The 21,579-nt window shown below is 38.5% G+C and overlaps 1 protein-coding gene across 2 annotated transcripts in view; it reads left to right on the forward strand.

The window, feature by feature from the left end:
- The first annotated feature begins 370 nt into the window (after positions 1–370).
- The window catches only part of C20H1orf87 (chromosome 20 C1orf87 homolog), an 82,550-nt gene continuing 61,341 nt past the window's right edge, over positions 371–21,579 (forward strand). Inside the window, exons 1-3 of one of the 2 annotated variants that reach the window (XM_007978533.3) lie at positions 371–458; positions 1,499–1,631; positions 18,330–18,564. In XM_007978533.3, coding sequence (XP_007976724.3) covers positions 1,525–1,631; positions 18,330–18,564 — 342 coding nt within the window. In that variant the 5' untranslated portion in view covers positions 371–458; positions 1,499–1,524. Of the gene's footprint in view, positions 459–1,498; positions 1,632–17,528; positions 17,642–18,329; positions 18,565–21,579 lie in introns of those variants that run through there. The other variant, XM_073008121.1, reaches the window with a different exon arrangement.

A 21,579-nucleotide genomic window follows, 5' to 3' on the forward strand; every position in this document is an offset into this window, starting at 1 on the left:
GAAGCCATACAGTGGAGACGTCTGGATTTGAACCCGCTGTGTTCGAATCTCAACTGTGTGCAAACTCACAAAGGGAAATGAAGCCTCAGAGGAAGGGCGGGACAAGGGTGACCACACAGGTGAGCCAGATGGGCGAGAAGGATGCCCGCATATCGCTGAAGAAGAGAGAAGGCACAGGTCAAAAAAACCTAGACTCTTCACCCATCTGCAGCCATAACCTGGGTCCATTGCCGCGGCAGTGGAGAAAAACCTGGTCCCCGCCCAGAAACAGCCTTCTGCGTCCTTAGCGACCAGGGCGGAAGAGGCGCCGCCCGCGACGCGGGCCCTGTGATTGGCTGGATTCCTGGGCTCAGTCCCCACGCCCCGTCCTGTCTCCAGGGTCTGAGAGTGTCAACTTCCTGGGGAGAAGCACGGACCGCGCAACTCTGAGCCGCCAGGGTGGGAACGCTGCCCTAGCGGTAAGCACCCCTCTCTGTTCTCTCCAGGGAAAGACCTTAGGACCGACACGCAGCTGCTAGGCAGGGAGGGGACTTGAGGATCACGAATTCCGAGTCTGGAAGATTCCAGACAGGTGCAAAGAGGTTGCAGGTCCCCGGAATGAGGGGCTGCCGTCGCACAGCAGGTCTTTAGTATTGGACTTTTGGGAAGAACCCTGGTCTAGCCATCAGACCCAAGTACTGGAAACAACCCTGTCCCTGTCCTTCATTCTCTCTGTGACCCTTGTCAAATAACACACCCTCTCCGGGCCTTAGTTTTCCAATCTGTGAGGGAGCCTTTGGAGTAGAATGATTTCTAAAGGGCTTTCAGTGTCTGGGTGGTTCTAAAAGGGAGTGTTCAGCTGTGACCAGATTTACTGAACTTCTGATTTTCCCTTGGCATCATTCTGTTTAAACAGCCAGTGCTTATCTTGTGCAGGAGCTCAATTTCAGATTCATTGGATTGTTGTAGAAAGAGATCAGTGATCACAACAAAAGTCTGTCTCTCTTGTGTTCAGTCTCCCTTCAGATGCATTATCTCCTTGGATTCACCCCCAAGTCCCTAGAACAGACCCGGAATTATCCTGATTTTATAAATGGAGAAACTAAACATCAGAACTGAATATTGATTCTTCGTATGTCCCACTAATGCCCTAGTTTCCGCTCTGACCTCACTGGAATCCCATCCTATGTCTTGTAGTACAGGAAGGTTGAGTCACCTAATGACTCAGTAGATCTGCTTTGCAGACCTCTTAGGTGAGTTTCCCAAGTCGGCTAATTACTGGTGATGTGATGCAATGTGAGTAAGCCATATAGCTACATTTTGCCTGTTTCCTCAACTGTAAAACAAAAGTGATAATAGTAATTAAAAAATCTTTCTCATGCCTTTGTTAGGAGTGTTAAGTGAGGTAATATAGATGAAACACTTTGTCCTGCTATTGTTATTGCTTGTTGTTGACAAGGATGATGGAGTTCCCTAATGGAAAATCAAGAAGAACAATTTACTTATTTTCACCTCTAAGGATTTGAAGGGATTTTGAAAAGAATCATGTCTTCAGCCTGGAAGACTCCCCATGGATCAGATGCAATGCCTGAGATCATGGTGAAAATCATTGGAAGTAAATACTTTCGATACCTCGTGGAGAAGCCAAAGATGTAAGTCCATATTTGAAAAATACCTATGTTGCTTGGATGATAATGAAGTTTTATTGTTTTTTTTTCACCCAGAAATTTAAACTTAAAAAAATGCCATCCATGGAAAACGAAGTCATTAAGATGCAACAGTAGAGTTAAAATCGTGTTGATAACTTCCATGCGCACTGTTTTCCTAGTATTTTTCATCTTTATAATTCCCCATACTCCTTAATTACTTGGGCCGATTTTCCAAATAGATGGGAAATAAGAGCATTGAGACATTTATAAATATTAATGGAGCATTGCTGTCTTTTCTCATCGGGCTTGTAATCTACCACATGTAGTAATTTTAGGGAGAGTGGGGGAGGTTTATTAGTCAATTTGTTGTGAATTAAAGGAGTAGGATTAATACAGAATCATAAATTGTAAGGTTTTCACTTACTCCTGTTTGTATTTGATACTTTTCTAAGCTTGGGCTTCTCAGATCATGGCTAAGATCTCTTTCTTCTCTTCCAAACCTATCACAGTCACATTTAAGAGATGACACTCATATATTTCTAATATTCAGTAGATGTTTCAGCACAGAAGAGTATGACTAGATCTTTCTTACAGAGTTTCAGTGGCTCAGAAAAGAAGGGAAGGTACTAGATCTGTCTTTCTTATAGTAGGCATTCCATAAGTAATAGCTAGTCAAAAATTGCTTTTCCTTCCTAAGATTATTTCCTTAGCTCTATCTTCTATTTCAGAAACTCGTAGACTGAACAAATATACAAAGATATGGTATCGTTGAACATAGGTGCAAGAAGAAATTTTTACTAAACCTGGCAATCATCAAAATCACCGGGAGGGTCCTCAAAAATAAAGATTCAGGAATCAGCTCAAGGTCTGCTGAATCAAAATCTCTGAATGCAGGTTACCAAGACTGCTGTTATTAGGTACAGGCTTTAATAAGGCTTTAGAAAGTCACATTAGTTCTACTTCCCCACTATCAGTATTGTAAAGTCTAGAGGGATTCCAAAGTGATTGCTATAATCAGTTAGTAATGCCTGCCACTGCACAGGAACTGAGGTTTGCAGCATGTGATTCATACATTTGGGATCCCTACAGAGCTGAGAGGTGTGAAATTGAATCTTAGATCTGATTCTTTCTTGCCTTTTGATATTGGGAAAATGAATTAACATCTTTGGCCTTAGATTCTATATATATGAAGTGGGGATAAAACAACACCTATCTAGTAATAGGGTTATTGTGAGGATTAAATGAGAAAAAGTATGCAGAGCACCTTTCCAGTGTCTGTTATAAATAACATGCTTAGTAAATAATTCTGCTATTATTATTGAAGTCTTTCTATAGATATAAAACATGTAACAAAAAAACAAACATCTTTCTGTTAGATGCTTGATGTCCCTTTTATATTCTCTCTCTCTCTCTTTCTCTCTCTCTCTCTCTCTCTCTCTCTCTCTCTATATATATATATATATATATTTTTTTTTTTTTTTTTTTTTTTTTTTTTTTTTTGAGACAGGGTCTCGCTCTGTGGCCTAGGGTGGAGTGCAGTGGCCCGATCTCGGCTCACTGCAAGCTCCGCCTCCCGGGTTCACGCCATTCTCCTGCCTCAGCCTCCCGAGTAGCTGGGACTACAGGCACCCGCCACCACACCCAGCGAATTTTTTTTTGTATTTTAGTAGAGACGGGGTTTCACTGTGTTAGCCAGGATGGTCTCGATCTCCTGATCTCGTGATCCGCCCGTCTGGGCCTCCCAAAGTGCTGGGATTACAGGCGTAAGCCACCGCGCCCGGCCGTCCCTTTTATATTCTATGCCTAGGATGCAGTTTATGTCTGTTTTGTAGATAAGGAAACTAAGACACTGTGATATGGTAAGTGATTATTTTGAGATATGTCAAATCCCTGTCACTGTCAAGAAAAGTAAATAGAATTGGTTTGGACACCTGGCTCAGATCTCCTACCTGGAAGACTATATTATTACTAATTCCATTCCTTCCTTAGGTTGTTTGTTTAGCCTTATTCTCTCCCAAACCCCTTGCTTTTTCCAAGGGTGTGGAACTTAGTATGTTTTTAAACAGAAAGCAAGGAGTAATATTTAATTTTTAAAATAGTGAAAAGTTAGCTTTATCTCATAGGAAGGTGCCTTTCCCCATTTTGTTTTCTAAAATTCAGGAACCAAAAAATAAAAGAGTACATTAAATCAGCTAAATTAATTGTAAAATAAAATATTCAGTTCTATCTCTCCTATTATACTATAACAGCTGGTATTTTTTAAGTAGTAAGATGGGTATTTTGTTTGTTTGCTGTGTTTCCTATAGACTTCATGTTACTGTTGCCGGGATGACATAGGATTAGTAATGTGCATTGCTAAAATATTCTTGTATGTTTAAAAATGAATAATTCTTAAAGCCTCCTCATTGCTCAGGTAAGGAAAGTGCTGCCACTATCATGTCATTCATGCTGCAGAATCTGTCTTCCCAAGAGTGTTTATACTCATAAACCAGGGCCCCAGAAGGGTATTTTCTTTGGGTTGAATAAGTTGAATCAATTAATAAAAATCCACTTAAGAAGTGTAAGTAAACATCAAAAAAGAAAGGTTTCTCCAAAATGAAAATTTGAATTAAAAGAAAATCATGGATCAATAATGGATAGAAAAACAGAAATCTTCTTGTATAACCACATTTAGCTCAGATTTCCTGCAGGACATGTGTTGATGCTGGGATAGTATGTCAGACCTGAAGGTGGTCTTTTAGATGCAGCCCACTATATTAGCTTGCTAGGGCTGCTGTAATAGTATACCACAAACTGGGTGACTTAGAACAACAGAAGTTCATGGTCTCAAGTTCTGGAGGCCAGAGGTCTGAAGTCAAAGTGTCCATAGAGCTGTGATCCCTAGGAAGGTGCTAGGGAAGGACCTATGTGTCCTAGGTGCTCCCTTGCTTCTGGCAGTTCCTTGACTTGTGGCAGCATATCTTCAGGCTTTACATGGCTTTCTCCCTGCATCTGCATCTGTGTCTAAATTGCCCCTTTATGTAAAGACATCAGTCAACTACATTAGGGGCCCACCCTAATCCAGTATGACCTCATCTCAACTCATTATATCTGTAATAACCCTATTTCCAAATAAGGTCATATACAGGAGTCTTGGCAGGGCCACAGTTCAACCCATAACAACCAGCCTCCCATTTTACAGATGAGGTGAGATAACTAAGGCCTCAGTGGTCTTAAAGCAAGCCCCTGAAGTTCCATGATGGTTATTAAGAACTAAGACTGGAATGAAGCTCGCCTTCCCTCTTTCCTTAAGTTAACATGTATAATTGTTCACAGATCAAAGAAAAATACTTATATTTAGTATACATATTTTTCACAAAAGAGCAAAAGAGATTAATCTGTAGGCTTCAAGGAGTGAAACAAGTTTCCCCTTATTTGTGCCATCATCATCTTCCTCCTAGGTCACTATAACCACCTTCCAACCTAGTTCCCTATCTCTAATCTTCATACTCCGTAACTGACTCCTCTGCAGCTTTGCTCCTGAATGTGTAGTGCATGGATTTCCAGCACCAGTCTCAGCTGGGAACTTGTTAGAAACTGAACCTCAGCTCCCTTCCTGATATATTGAGTCAGAATCTTACTTTAAACCTGAATTTTCAGGTGACTCCTCCACACATTCCAGTTTGAGAAGCCCCATTCTCAAGTATGGCCAGCGTGATCTTTCTAAAATAAAATCTAATGACATGTTGCCACCACCAGACACACATTTGCCTGCCCCACCTGGGGGCTCCTATAACGCCTGTAAGGAATAGTACATGCTTACAACTTCCTATGCATTTCTGTCTCTCTTTTTTACTGTAAATTGTATGTGTACAACTATATCCCCAGCACAGAGGATAAAATCTTGTACGTGGTAAAGCCTATTAAATAAATTAGAGTAACATGGCTACCAAGAAAAATAAAGACCTAGAAAGATAATACTTAGTAGCTTTAAATAAATCCAAATCTAAAGGCCCATGCTGTTAAAATAACATCCAGATGTTGCTATGGAACCCTGATGAGTAACATGCCATGTGACAGGAGACAAATATTCTCATTTTCAAAAAGGGGATAGAAGCTAGTAATAGTACCACAGAGCCAGAGGTTGGTGGACAATCTCTGCCAAAACTGTAGGCCAAAAAATTAAATATATTAGTTGTGAAAATAAAACATGAAAGTGATGATCACCAAGAGGAGGTATGCATTAACTAAAAATAGATTATGCCAAACTGGTTCCATTCTCATCATTGACAAGATTACTGCAGTCCAAATGAAGAGAATGATAAAGACAGTATGTGTTGATTTTGATGAGTCATTGGGCACATCTTTCTCACAAAGGCCTGAAACAAGGCAATGAACTCCATACTGGACAGTGTTGAGATAGGTGATACACCACCAAGTGGTGATGGAACAATTGATATAAACACAACTTTTGGAGGTGGAGAGGATTTGTGTGTGTGACCCTGCTCTTATTTAACAGTTTTTAATACACAATCAAAGGAAGATAGACAAATTGTTTCAGTAAACCCATACGTAGCAGAAAGCTAAGAAGCTTTGGCAGGGAAATAAGCTACAACCAACAAGATTAAATGAACAGAAATATAGGCAAAGGCTATCTTTGGAGAAGCGTACATGGAAATGGTTATATGGAATAAATGTTCCGGTATTGCCTGTGTTTGAGCTTAGCACGAGTCAAGGGTATTCAGATAGAGAGATGTGGAGGCTCACTCCACGCAGAACTCAGTGGAGTACTGCACACTTCATTCTGGATGCCACATTTTAGGAGGGACCCTGGCGCACTAAACGTTGGGGCAGCAGAGGGCATTATGAAAGATCCATGGAAGAGAACAGAGGTCTCAGAAATAACACCACACATCTACAACCATCTGATCTTCAACAAACCTGACAAAAACAAGTAATGAGGAAAAGATTTCCCACTTAATAGATGGTGCTGGGAAAACTGGCTAGCCATGTGCTGGAAACGGAAATTGGACTCCTTCCTTACACCTTATACGGAAATTAATTCAAGGTGGATTAAAGACTTAAACGTAAAACATAAAATCATAAAAACCCTGGAAGAAAACCTAGGCAATACCATTCAGGACATAGGCATGGGCAAAGACTTCATGACTAAAACACCAAAAATAATTACAACAAAAGCCAAAATTGACAAATGGGATCCAATTAAATTAAAGAGCTTCTGCACAGCAAAATAAACTATCATCAGCGTGAACAGGCAATCTACAGAATGGGAGAAAAATTTTGCAATCTATCCATCGGACAAAGGGCTAATATCCAGAATCTACAAGGGACTTAAACAAATTTACAAGAAATAAACAATCCCATCAAAAAGTGGGCAAAGGACATGATCGGACACTTCTCAAAAGAAGACATTTATGCGGCCAACAAACATATGAAAGAAAGCTCATCATCTCTGGTAATTAGAGGAATGCAAATCAAAACCACAATGAGATACTATCTCACACCAGGTAGAATGACAATCATTGAAAAGTCAGGAAACAACAGATGCTGGTGAAGATGTGGAGAAATAGGAATGCTTTTATACTGTTGGGGGGAGTGTAAATTAGTTCAACCATTGTGGAATACAGTGTGGTGATTCCTCAAGGATTTAGAACCAGAAACACCATTTGACCCAGCAATCCCATTACTGGGTATCTACCCAAAGGATTATAAATCATTCCACTATAAAGACACATGCACATGTATGTTTATTGCAGCACCATTCACAATAGCAAAGACTTGGAACCAACTCAAATGCCCATCGATGATAGACTGGATAAAGAAAATGTGGCACATATGCACCATGAAATATTATGCAGTCATAAAAAGGATGAGTTCATGTCCTTTGCAGGGACACGGATGAAGCTGGAAACCATCATTCTCAGCAAACTAACACAGGAACAGGAAACTAAACACCACATGCTCTCACTCATAAGTGGGAGTTGAACAATGAAAATACATGGACACAGGGAAGGGGACATCATACACTGGGGCCTGTCAGTGGTGGCGGGGGGAAGGGGAGAGTTAGCATTAGTAGAAATACCTAATGTAGGTGATGGGTTGATGGGTGCAGCAAACCACCATGGCACGTGTATACCTATGTAACAAACCTGCACATTCTGCACATGTATCCCAGAACTTAAAGTAAAATTTAAAAAAGAACATTTGTGATTCATGGGAGGATGTCAAAATAGCAACATTAACAAGAGTTTGGAATAAGTTGATTCCAACCCTCATGAATGACTTTGAGGGTTCCAAGACTTCAGTGGAGGAATCACTGCAGGTGGGGTGAAAATAATAAGAGAACTAGAATTAGAAGTGAAGCCCAAAGATGTGACTGAATTTCTGCAATCTCGTGATAAAACTTGAGTAGATGAGGAGTTGCTCCTTATAGATGAGCAAAGAAAGTGGTTTTTTGAGATAGAATCAACTCTCCAGGTGAAGATGTTGTCAGCATTGTTGAATTGACAACAAAGGATTTAGAATATCATATAAACTTAGTTGATAAAGCAGTGGCAGTAATTGAGAGGATTGATTCCAATTTTGAAAGAAGGTTCCCTGTGGGTAAAATGCTATCAAACAGCATCATATGCTACAGAGAAATCTTTTGTAAAATGATGAATCAATGGATGCAGAAAACTTTATTGTTGTCTTAAGAAATTGCACAACTACCACAACCTACAACAACTACCATCCTCATTAGTCAGCAGGCATCATCAGGCAAGCCCCTCCACTAGCAAAACGAAGAGGACTTGCTAAAGGCTCACAGATGATTATTAGCATATTTTAGCAATAAAGTATTTTTAACTAAGGTATGTGCATTGTTTTTTAGACAATGCTATTGCAAACATAATAGACTACGGTATAGTGTAAACATGACTTTTATGTGCACCGGGAAACCAAAAAAATATGTGAATCACTTTATTGTGATATTTACTTTATTGCAGCACTTTGGAACCAAACCACAAATCTCTGAGGTATGCCTATAATTTGCATTGATATTTACACCTAAGATATGCAAAGTTCTGGTATTTTCCCACATGACTCTCCTAAAGCTCATATTCTGTCGTTTTTGAATTGCCCCAAACCCTTTATAATAACAAATTCTTTGTGACTTGTCTTAAACTTCTTTAAGTGTTAATGTTAACAGTTTTAGAAATTAATGTATATAGGGAAGTCCATCAACTTCCTTTCCACAAATATTAACTGAGCACCTACTGAGTGCCAAGCCATGGAGACACAGAAGTGTACCTAAAGTTCTAGTGATGGGAAACACAAAATAGACAGATAAACAATGATTGTTCATGTAGGCATAGTGCAATAAGGAAAAATAAAGGAACATGAGGGTCTATCAGCTCTTAAGGGTCCTAGAAGCTGTCTCTGAGCAAGAGACATTTGAACTGAGATTGTGCGGAGATAAACAGCTAGAATTATGCAATGAGAATTATCCCAGGTTAGCTATCAGTGAGCTAAGACTAGCGCAGCCTTCGTCCACGTGGGTATGGCTCTACCAGATTTAAACTCTCCATAAAGTTGGTAGTATCTTCTTCCCTGCCCTGCTCAAGAAAAAGGGTCTGCAACTATTCACAGGTCTCAAGTTTGCCCATTATTGGGCATCTGGCATTTACTGGTACAAACCGATGGCACCTAAGTTGACCACCTGGAGCCCAAGCAATTTTTTTTTCTTTTTGTATAAGGTTGCCTCATGCTTGCCTGATTGTATTAGTCAGGGTTCTCTAGGGAGCAGAACTAATAGGATATATATCTATATATATAGATATATATCCTATTAGTTATATATATAATATATGTATATCCTATTATATATAAAGGGGAGCTTATTAACTCACATGATCACAAGGTCCCACAATAGGCCATCTGCAAGCTGAAGAGCAAGGAGAGCCAGTCTGAGTCCCAACACTGAAGAACTTGGACTTTGATGTTGGACGGCAGGAAGTATCCAGCATGGGAGAAAGATGTAGGCTGGGAGGCTGGACCAGTCTAGAGTTTTTTCTGCCTGCTTTATATTCTAGCTGCACTGGCAGCTGATTAGATGGTACCCACCCAGATCAAGGGTGGGTCTGCCTCTCCCAGCCCACTGACTCAAATGTTAATCTCTTTTGACCAAACACCCTCACAGACACACCTAGGATCAATAATTTGCATCCTTCAATCCAATCAAGTTGACACTCAGTATTGGCCATCACACTCTTAAAAACTAGAATACCATCCCTCAGCAGGAGCATAGTGCTCAGGATCAGGGAACCCATACACCTGCTGCTTTCCTGCCACTGAGGTCCAGCCTGCACCAAGTGATACACACGTATTCACCTACATCCTAGTGACTCCACAGACTTACAGAGAAAGTAAATCATGCAAATATCTGAAGAAAGAGCATTCTAAGGAGAGAGAATAGTCAGAATAAAGCCTGTTGGTATGTTTAAGAAAGAGTAGGAAAGCCATTGTTTGTGGAGCACGGTGGGGAATGGGGAGAGGAGCAGGAAATAAGGGCAGAGAAGCCAGTAGGGCCATAGTGGGAACTTTGGATTTTGTTCCATGTAGAATGGGAAACCACTGGAAAATTGAGAGCAATGCTGCTCACATTGTATTACTATTTTCTAAAGGCTGCTTCTGTCTGTTAAGTGGTGAGTAATTTGGGAGTGACACTAATAAAAAGAGAGAAAACATTTAAAGAGTTATGATAATCCAGGCAGGAGATGGAAGCACTGACCAATTATAGTCCATACATAAAGTATGGATAAATTTTGTGATTGAAAAATTCAAGGATCCCATTTATTATTTTTTAGAAACAACTGATCAAGAAGCCTTATCTTTGTTTGTTACTTTTCTCACTAGACAATCTACACAATAGCTGAATATCTATGAACTCAATCTCTCATTAAAACTGAACAATAACATCACAGAAGATACTCATCTCCATTTTTACAAGTTCAAATGATAAAGCAGTAGGCTAAAATCATACTTCTATTAAGCCCTTTCCACTGCATTAAACTGTTTCTTATTAATATCCTGGAATAATTTTTGTTTGTTTTCATTTGTTTGTGTGTTTATTTTAGGCACTGTGAGAAGTATAAAGAAGCATAACATACTGTTGTTCTAGTCATAAGTCTGTAAATAAGAGTACCGGGCATTATGTGAGCAAACATTCAATAAATGTTTTAGTGCCCATTGATCCCAAATATTGAGACTATGAGGTAACAGTTATTTTTGCCATTTGAATTCTATATATTTTTAAAAATACAATAGAAAGTCAAAGTCAAAACAAAATACTGTTTACAACACATGTGACAGAAAAATAAGTAATTCCTAAATGCATAAAGAGCTTTTCCAAATTGATGGGAAAAAGATGAACAGCCTCATTTCAATAATTGGCAATAGACCTAGACAGGAAATAGAAGAAATCAAAAGGAACAACAGATATGTGGGTGTATATTCGACCTGCATGATAATAAAAGAAATGTAAACAGTAATGAGATATTATTTTTTACAAATCAAATTAGGAATGTTTTATAATGGAGATACCCAGTGCTGGCAGGTGTTTAGAGAAAATACTCATACGATACTGTGTTGTTTAAAGTATACTTATTTAAAGCCTTAAAAGTATATGTCCTTTGGCATAGATCTGTGTCTATGAATCAGTTCTATGAAAACGATTATGGATGGGTGTAATGATTTGGTTTCAAAGATTTACACAAAAATGTGTGTTGTGTCTGGGTCCCAATAGGAAACAGATTATACACTCAAACTGGGATGTCTTTAGTTTAAAAGGAGTAATTACAAAAATATAAGCTGAGATTAAGAGAATTGCAAGGTGTGGTGCAGGAATCATGGGCTAGCAGCCACAAGGTTGGTAGGAGCACTAGGTCTGAAGAGAGGAAAGGAGGGGAATGTTACCAAAACCATAAAAAGGAAGCATTCTGCAGCTCGGGCCATCTTGAGAAAAGTAGTGACTTTTGGCCAAGAGACACAGGTAGCCTGAGTCAACATTTCAGGGAGGGAACCTCCTCCTGCCAGGGCTACCCAGTGGCCCAAACCACCCAGAATCATAAGACATAGGCCCTGCTTTTCTTAGAGACAGGATCTCTGTCCATCACCCAGGCTGGAATACAATGGAGGGATCATAGGTCATTGCAGCCTGGAACTTCTGGGCTCAAGCAATTCTCCTGCCTCAGCTTCCCAAGTAGCTAGAACTACAGGTGTGCACCACAACGCTCGGCTAATTTTTTTTTATTTTTTATTTTGGTAGATAGAGTCTGGCCATGTTGTCCAGGCTGGTCTAGAGCTCCTGGCTTCAAGTGATCTTCTTACCTAGGCCTCCCAAAGTATGAGATTGTAAGTGTGACCCACTATGCCTGGCCTCATGGGCACTGTTGATAGAGTAAGTCCACAGAGATCAATTTTCTGGGGTTGAGAAGGATGGTGAGGATATAGGTGCCAAAGAAACATCTCCAGCAGAGCAGCAACATTTAAATTAATAAAAATTTGGAAACCAAATTAATGTTCAACAATATAGGACAAGTTAAATAAACTCTTGTATATCTATATAATGAAATACCATTAGACATTTCAAATGTTGGTGTAGAGATAGAAGTATTGGCCTGTAAAGATATCTGCGTTATTTTGTCAATTGAAAAAAATTTTTTAAGAGATTAGAAAGGTTGATTACAATCAATCTTTGTTTTAAAAACAAAATAAAACTTCTCGTGTGTGTATATGGAAGCTTTTTGTAAAGAGATAAAATATTTGGCCACCTTTAGTTTTGCCAGCTAAGATTTTGAGATAACAAATTTATATTGATAGAGTATTTTTAAAAATCCATCATCTTTTTACATATTCCTGATTTAGTTCAACCTGATTAAACAAAATAACATAGCAATAATGATTGCTCCTCATTCCCATAGACCATGTGGATGAATCCAGACGTGATGCAGAGAGAGAACTGTTTATGCTACATCCTCTCAGAGTATGGATAGAAGACCTGGCTCAGAAACTGTGCCCTACAGCACAGAGATCATTGGTGAAGAGGCCAGGCAGTTGCACAGTCATTTTGCTTAAACTTGCAAAAGCAATACAGGACAGAATGCAAGTGCAAAAGACATTAAATTTCAAGTCATTAAAGATTGTTTCCAAGATTTACATTTTAGCCAATAAACATTGGCTCCAGACTGGCAAAGCTGCACTGTCTGTAAAGCTCTTGGGTGTAATTCACCTGAGGACATCATGATGCAACAATGTTTGGGTTGTTTGTTTTTTTTTCTGTAAAATTAAGGAATGTGATTGAGAAGAATCCTGCTTTATCAGAACAGATTTTTAATACTACTTAATATTTGTTTTTTAAAGACAGGGTGATTTCTCAAATTTGTATTTACTGTGATTGGTAAATAACAAGGTGGTCAGATAGATTGCATTAATTATATCTCTTTTATCTATTTAAATAGATTTTCTTCAGTTCCTATCTACTATAAAACCTTGACTTTTGAACTTCAGTTTTGTCTGTCAATAAAGGAAGTTTTGGGAGTCCAGAGAAAGAAGCATCCCTTTGTACCTGAGTGATGAGGAGTGTGTGTGTAAAGGAGCTAGCACTTTAATTTATGATTAACATAGAATTACTATTTGTCAAGGGCTGGGGAAGGCACACTAGGCTTGGTGCTCAATATTTTATGCATTTTATCTTGATAAGGATTGTTTTTTCTCATCTGGTAGCTGAGAACCTGAAAACCAGATATTCCCAAAGTCACACAACATGAAAGAATTTATGTGTGTTGACTGACACATAAGCATTCAGATAGAACATATTAGCTAAAATAATTACATTGATAAAGAAATGATTCAAGTATGAGTTCAGGAGTTGAATGAAAGTATTTTTATGATCTTTTCGAAGACTAAATTTCTATGATAATAGTACATGGTATGGCTCCATGACATAAAAAAAGGAAATAAACAAAAAACCTTCATACTTCGACACAATAACATTAGCTACATTAGCACAGGCTTCGCATTTCAGCTTCCCCGTGGAGTTTGGTGAGCTTTTTCAGCTGTACTCCCCTGCCATTTCCGGTTTTATTTTTTATTGTCTTTTTAAAAAGAGAAAAGTCTGGTTGTCTTGATTATCTCTTATTACTTACAAATAAGAACACACTTTCATTTACTGAAATTAGATCCCCATTCACTGTGTTGGCACACTCTAGGCTGTCTTCTCCAGAGGGTTTAGGGCCTGTTAGATGGCGCACAGTTGGAAATTGGTGGCACTGAGTCGCTGCCAAGGCTGGCAGACCTTTAAGATGGCATCTGGTGACCTTTTGCTGAGCCCCCTGGGTCCTTCATTTGAGATTTTATGTTCTCGGCAGGGGTGTAATCCAAATCAAATGTGAGATCTGGTGAGCTGGAGTTACATGGGAGGTGGGGCCAGCGGGGGATCCCTACCTTGCTTTGGGCAGAGGATGCTACTAGACGCCTTTGCAATGTTTCTTTCTAACCCTGAGACTCTGTGCTCTAATGGAGGGTGACTCTAATGGGCTGGTTTGCAAAAAAGAGCCCGGTGAGAGAGGGAACGATTGGACAGTTTTCTCCTCATTTATTTATCATCCAGCAACACAGTAATCCTCTCTAATTGCTCTCATTCCTGGATGACACTAAACTCTTCACGGCACCCCCAGAGCAGCAGCTGAGGTCAGAAGTACATATGCGGAAGCTAGCTGTGTCTTGCTTCCAAGATAGTATTGATGGTGTTTTTTGTTTTTTGGTTTTTGGTTTTTTTCCTTCTTTTGAAATGGCAAATGTCTATTTTCAGTAATATAGGTAGATAGTACACAAGCCTAGGAGAAAGAACTGTGAGTTTGTGAACAACATAACAACCAATGCGTGTTGACAAATTGTTTGTGCTAACCACAGACACATGCCGTTTCTCAGCTAGAGTCATTTTCTTGATAATTTTCAAAGTGCTATGTTTTTTTTTTTTTTAAAAAAAAATACAGCTTTTACTTGAAACAGATTTAACAGGTTATTTTTGGTTTTACATCTACAGGAACTGTTTTAAAAGACAGGCAGATACATTTTACATTTCTCAAGCAATTCTGTCCTGACACTGCCCACAAAAGGATCTCGAAGATGATTAAAGCGAAGATAATCCATTGTCCCTGTCTTTATCCAAAAGAGTTAACTCCCTGCCCAATGACCATTTTTGCCTTCAAATCCTGTGTTTCCTACTTTGTTAGCTGCTCCTGTACTTTCAGCTCCTCACATAATCACAAACTTCCATGGACCTTCCTCTGACTCTACTGCCAATAGGATCTGAGTCTGTGCAATGAAGTAGACAGGTTTAAATCCTGGCTCCACTACTGAAAAGCCATGTAAATAGAATTAGGCCAATCATATCAACTTTCCTGGCCTTAATTTCTTCATCCTAAAATAAGAATAATAGGAACACCTGACTATAGGGTTGATTTAAGAAATATATAATCTAATGTATATAAATAAGTATAGTGTGGCTGTCACATTAAATGTTCAGCAATAATATTATTTTTGTAACCATTGCAAACTATAGTTATTTGTTTCTTATGAACTTCAAATAGTACTGAATCTTCATAATGTTCATTTGACATTCATTTATATGCTAAGTGGATATGTTTCATATTACTTATGTAAATTTTATACCAATTTGATACTTTATAGAAATACAACATACCTATATTTACATAAAAGTATACATCATCAGTCTACCACTCACTGAATTTTCACAAACATGATATACTCATGCAACAAACACCCAGATCAAGAAACAAAATAGTACCAGAATCACAGAAACCCCATTATGCTTTCTTCTGGGCTATACATCTCCCCTCAAAGGTAATCACTATTCTGATTTCTAGAATCTAGTTTTACCAGTTGTTAGCTTTATTGTTTGTGTTAGTTTTGGACAACCAAATGAAATTTAAATTTCTTGAAGGCAGGGAACATATATGTCTTCTCTCATTACAAAAAAAATTTGTCAAATATACACTCTCCTTCTCATACTCCTGTCTTGCACTATTATCATTTGAATGTGTTTGTCTGGCAAAGCCCCAATTCTGTGTAAGCCTCACCGTCTGCCTTCTCTGCATGTCCGCGAGGACTACTGGGTGAAATGCCACTCATCCTCTCAAATTGATTTCACAAAAATCAATGGTCTTTAACCTTAACTGGCCACTCAGTTGGCCCAGCCAACCTGTCTTATTTTTCTGATTATCCCTCTTCTACTCTTCATAGCAGCTGCCCCAAACCATCTGCCCTTAATTCAGACTTTCCACCCCATCACTTCCCCCATGAGACCCAAGGTAACCATACCTTGTTATCAAAGAGAAAATTCAAGCTGTCAGCAATTCGATCAACCTGTTGTCATCAAATGTACTAATTTGCCTATATCCTTACCTATTTTTCTACAATCTTACCCTGAGGTTTCCCTTCTGCCTCTGTTCTCTCAATGACTTCCATTTCCCTTTGTCAAGGTTCATCTTATATCATCAATGACGCCCTCTCCTTTCTGCAGTTCAACTGGCTATTCACCGTTGGTGTTTCAACAGGTTAAACTCCCTAACATCTTTGAACATGATAATAACAGTCTTATCTGAAACCCTGTATTCCACAGCAATCATCACCCCATCTTTCTCCCTTCTTGCAGCCAAACTTCTTCAGAGAGGTCTTTATACTTCCTGTCTACATTGCTTGTCCCCCCTCTTTCTTCAATCCACTTCAATCTAGCATCCACCTACATTACCTCATTGAAACTCCCCATACCAAGATTCCTGACTACACCCTTATGACTAACCCAATGGACCCTTTTCAGAAATTTCCTTTCTCAGCAGCATTTAATACTATTGTCCTGTCTCCAGAAACATCCTCTTGCTTTTCTACCAAGTCTTCATTCTAGCCTCCTGATTTCCCTTCTACTTTACTGGGAATTTTTTAAAGCTCTTTTTAAGGCTCATCTTTCCTCTTTAAATGTAGGTATCCATCAGAGTTCTTTCCTAGGCCTTCTTTTCTTCTTGTGCTACCACCACCAAGAGGATGACTATAAAAATACACACATACATTCAAATTATTGCCCATGGTTTGGTCTTATTCAAATCAACAAGTATTGGAGTTCAACAAGTATTATTTAAATCAATGAATATTGTATTTACATAACATGATATGCTTGTATCTTTTCCACTGTATCTATAAATAACAGCTAGAATTTATAGAATGCCATGTAGATACAAGGCATAGCTACTTTGAAACTTATTTTTTCTGATTATAAAATAGTATTTTCTTATGTAGAAAATTTAGAACAATAATACTATACTATAAAGTATAATACGACATGATATAGTGTAATAGAGTGTAACGTAATACCCTGAGTTCTACCACCCAGAGATACTGTTAACTTCCGGCACATTGTTTTCTAGATTGAATAGGCACACACATTATATACATGCATTTTATACAGTTGAGACAATCATATATTCACTTACTTTTATAAGTGGACATTTACTTATATCATTAAATTATTCATAATTATTTTAATGACTTTATATACTCTATCATGAACAAAGAATGAAATAGTAAATGCATCCACCTATTACTCAATATTTAGAGTTTTCTTTTTTTTTTTTTGCATTTTTCTCCTTAATACACATGCTTTAAAATTGTTCTACAACGTCTTAATACACATGCTTTAAAATTGTTCAGTTTCTTGACTCTTAATATATTTTTTCAGGTCACCCACTGTAAGAATTATATCTGTCTTCTATGTTTAAAATGGCACCTTGTCACTGTTTTGATTCGTAAGTCTTTTAGTTATTTTTTTATTTTTTATTTTTTTAGAGACGTGTCACCCAGGCTGGAGTGCAGTGGCGTGATCTCGGCTCACTGCAACCTCTGCCTCCTGGGTTCAACTGATTCTTCTGCCTCAGCCTGCCAAGTATCTGGGACTACAGGTGCGCACCACCACGCCCAGCTAATTTTTGTAGTTTTAGTAGAGACAGGGTTTCACCATATTGGCCAGGTTGGTCTCGAACTCCTGACCTCATGATCCACCTCCCTTGGCCTCCCAAAATGCTGGGATTACAGGTGTGAGGACTTTTTAGTTATTAAACAAGGTTGAACCTTTAATTTTGGTTGTTATTTGAATCTCCTTGAATCATCCTACAGATTTTTTTTCTTTCTTTTCTCTGTTTAATATTAAACTTAAATGAAAGGCTCCCAGGAGAAAAGGAAGTCTCAAGGGGAGAGGCATAGAGCAGAACTGGAGCTGACAAACTGTTTTGACTTTCTTTTCTAAGGCTGAAAGTACCTGTTACATTTACAAGTAAGAAATGTGATAACCTTTAGGGTTCATTTTTCATACTGGTCATTGCTTACAGTAAGGGTTTGGGAGCAGATGGATAGATTATGAGTATGAGGAAGAGGGTAAGGAAACAGATAAAGCCTGCAAAGGTAATATTAATAACATGTTCTCTCTATGGTCAGTTATGCATAGACAAATAACCAATGTTTATGCTTCCACATTCCATTGTGCTGAGTTACCACCGTTTACAACACCAAACACACCTTCTGTTCTTATGCCAGCCTTGCGTATGAGGAGTCTGCCTGTGAGTAACAAAGTATAAAATTCTTTCTTCACAGCAGGGAGAATGAGAATTTGAAAACAGAAACTCAAACAACGCGCCAGAAACCAATGACTGATAATGCAAGGCAGATGAGCAGAGACCCCCCAGCTCCCATTAACTTCACTGATCAGCAAACCAATTATAATCCAGATGATGTGAAAGAGAACAAGCACCCAGAGAACAACCAGAAATCAGAAAACAACCAGAAACTACTAACAGGGGCACACAGTAGCAGATTCCTGGATGGCAAAGTGAGTAACAAAAAAAACCCAAGTTTATCTTGATAATTTATTAAGAAAATACAGATAAAAACATAGGTTCACACAAAAACACACTGTGCAAATGTTCATTAATATATTTTGCACGAGATAGAAATAGGAATCAATTTTTTTCAATCTGAAAATGAATTTCAAGGTCATTTTGTATATTGTATCTTTGCTGACCACCAACAGAGTTGGTCATGATCACCAATGAAGTTGGTCATGACAACCAACGGAGTTGGTCAACCTATTCGGCCTGTGGTTAGCTCAGCGATACTCAGTATTGTTACTATACATGCAAAGTTGGGGCATGTTGGAGGGTAAGAGTCTGTCTGCTTTTACATTACAAAAAGAGATAATTTATTTTAAAATTCCAATGCAACCATGTCTAATTACAAAAAAAATTATAGGCCCCAAACTCTGTTGATAGAAATATATATCACTGCACTCTGTTAACAATCAACCAAACAATTCATAACAAACTAACTTGATGGTGATGAATCTATATGATTAGTAATTTGTAATTAAAAAGCAAGTAAAGCAGCAATTGAAAACTGGATCTAAATCAAGACAAAACTAATGATTCATTGATAACAAAGTACCATTTCCAAAATTGCTGAAATTGCAATTAAACAGATACATAGAGTAGGAGTTTTGCAATGCTGCCAAGCATTAAGTGACAGCCAGATATTTTAGTAAAATACTGAATTAGAGTTTGCAGTGCACTCTAACATAACTATTTTTAGTTTGTAATTTTAATAGCCCTTTCTAAATCACTGAGCTACCAGCTAGTCTTTAGTCATATGAGAAAATGAATGCCTATGGATTTGGGATCTTCTGCTCATAAGAACCATGCAAAGGATCAAATTTTGGAGTGGTTAACAGCCTATCTATGGACCTCAGGCTATACTCTGCAAGGTCTAGTTGAACACTGAAGACCAGAAATGAAAGTGACCTTCCACACACATGAGTGACACAGATTGAGCCGTCACTCAAGCCTCTTAGTCTCCAGTTTGGCTGAGTCCTTGAATTTAGGCCTTGGTTACAGCAAAAGATAGTGAATCTGCAGAGGTGATATAATCCATTTGAATTATCAAAGACCTCTGAATTTTTTAACCTAATTTAGAATCTGGCATTAATATATTTGTTGTTTTTCTCCCAAAGAATGGCCTTGGTAATAATATTATGGTTATAAAAGACTTTACTATTGACTGATGCTTCCAGGTGAATTTTATTATTTACTCTTTGAAATTAACCCTGTGAGGTAGATGCCATTGTTATTTCTATCACCATGGCATAGATGATAAAACCAACACTCAGAAAGGATAAAGTGACTCATAAGTGTGCAGATAAGATGTTTATCTAGGTTTTCTTTTTTCTTTACTTAAATTTTTATTGATCTTTCTAATTATAAATCATAGCATAATCATGTAGCAATTTTTGAAAAACAGAAGGAGAATATAAATAAGAAGACAAATATCAACTAAAGTAAACTAGTGGTTTTCTTTTCCTTTCTTCCTCTTTTTTCCTTCATGCATAGAGATATAGAACGGGAGTCATTATATATACTCTTTATTATCCTGCTTGATTCACTTCATATCAAAAATTCTCCACTTGGCATGAAAAAAATCATCCTATGCATCATCTTTAATGGTTCTGTGAGAGTTGTACTCAGAACTAACACTAGATGGATAGCATTTACTATGTGCCAGGCAGTATTCTGAGCTCTTTACAGATATTAACTAATTTATTATTCCCAAGCACCCAGTGAGGTAGGAACTCTTATTATCTTCAGTTCATGGTTAAGGGAGCTGAGACACAGAGAGGTCAAGTGCCTTGCTAAAGTCATAGAACTGAGAAGTGGCAGACCCACAATTCAAGCCCAGGTTCTAGGTCCTTAGTCACCAAACTGTATACATTCCTTTATAGAAATACAACACAGTTCACTTAACAAACGCCTTATGGGCAGTTAAGCCATTTTAGTTTTTCTCTCATATATAGACATCTGTTTCTTGACACTCCTCCTAATACATCAAGCTGCTCATTCCTGCCATGGACTCTGCATTTGCCATTACCATAGGTAGTATGTTCATTAAGTAAGCTGTTCTTAACCTCCATGATCTGGATTGTTTGCTAGCTCTGTAGTACAGGGAGAAAATTTGCCCCTCCCATCCCAGAACTTAACAGGGTTGCTGGTGGGAGGCTCAGCGGGGGCTAACACCCAGCCACCAAACAAGGAAGGCCTTGTGGGAGGTGTGGGGACCGTCTAATTGGTTCTGTCTGCCGGGCGGGCGTGTGGTGCTGGCCTGCCAGATGGCAGCCACAGTTGCCTGGTACAGAGACCCTCATTACCAGCTTGACTAAGTGGTAAATGGAATCCTGCCGCAGTTACAAAAGCACACCAATCAGAACTCCTTCTAGATCCTTATCACTCACACATAGATGAAAATAAGCTTTCCTGCCTGGGACGTAACAGGCAATCTGGACCAGCTGAATTTGCTCCAAAAGAGAAGTTGCTGATAAAGACTGAGCTAACATGCGTGAGGACGAGCAAGTGTGAAACTCTTTTCCAAATCACAGAGTAAGTTCGAAGAGTCTCATTGGTAGGAAGTAAGTAAAACTGAAGATGTTAAGAGAATCCCTCATTTTGTATATATAAGAACAGTGAGATATCTTAGAAATAAACAAGTGCAAACCTTCCTTTCACAAAGGAAGAATGAGAGGACCAGAGAGCTTAAATGCTCCAAGGTCTCACAAGAAAAGAGCTTGGCTCTTCTGACCCCTAGTCCTAGGATCTTTTTGCCTCTAAATTCTGCTTTATACGGGTACATTTTTGAAAAAAATACATATTGTTTATATCATTTCTCAGAATTATCGGCTCTGCCTTCTCTCAGAAGAATAAAAAAGAATGTGTGACTGGCAACAAACTCAGTAGCAGTTTCAAAAATAAAATTGCAGTGTGCTTTTTGCATCTGGCAGCATGAAAATGAAAGTGTTAGTGCTTTA

Source organism: Chlorocebus sabaeus, chromosome 20 (genome assembly GCF_047675955.1).
Source record: "Chlorocebus sabaeus isolate Y175 chromosome 20, mChlSab1.0.hap1, whole genome shotgun sequence".
Classification (NCBI taxonomy): Eukaryota; Metazoa; Chordata; class Mammalia; order Primates; family Cercopithecidae; genus Chlorocebus; species Chlorocebus sabaeus.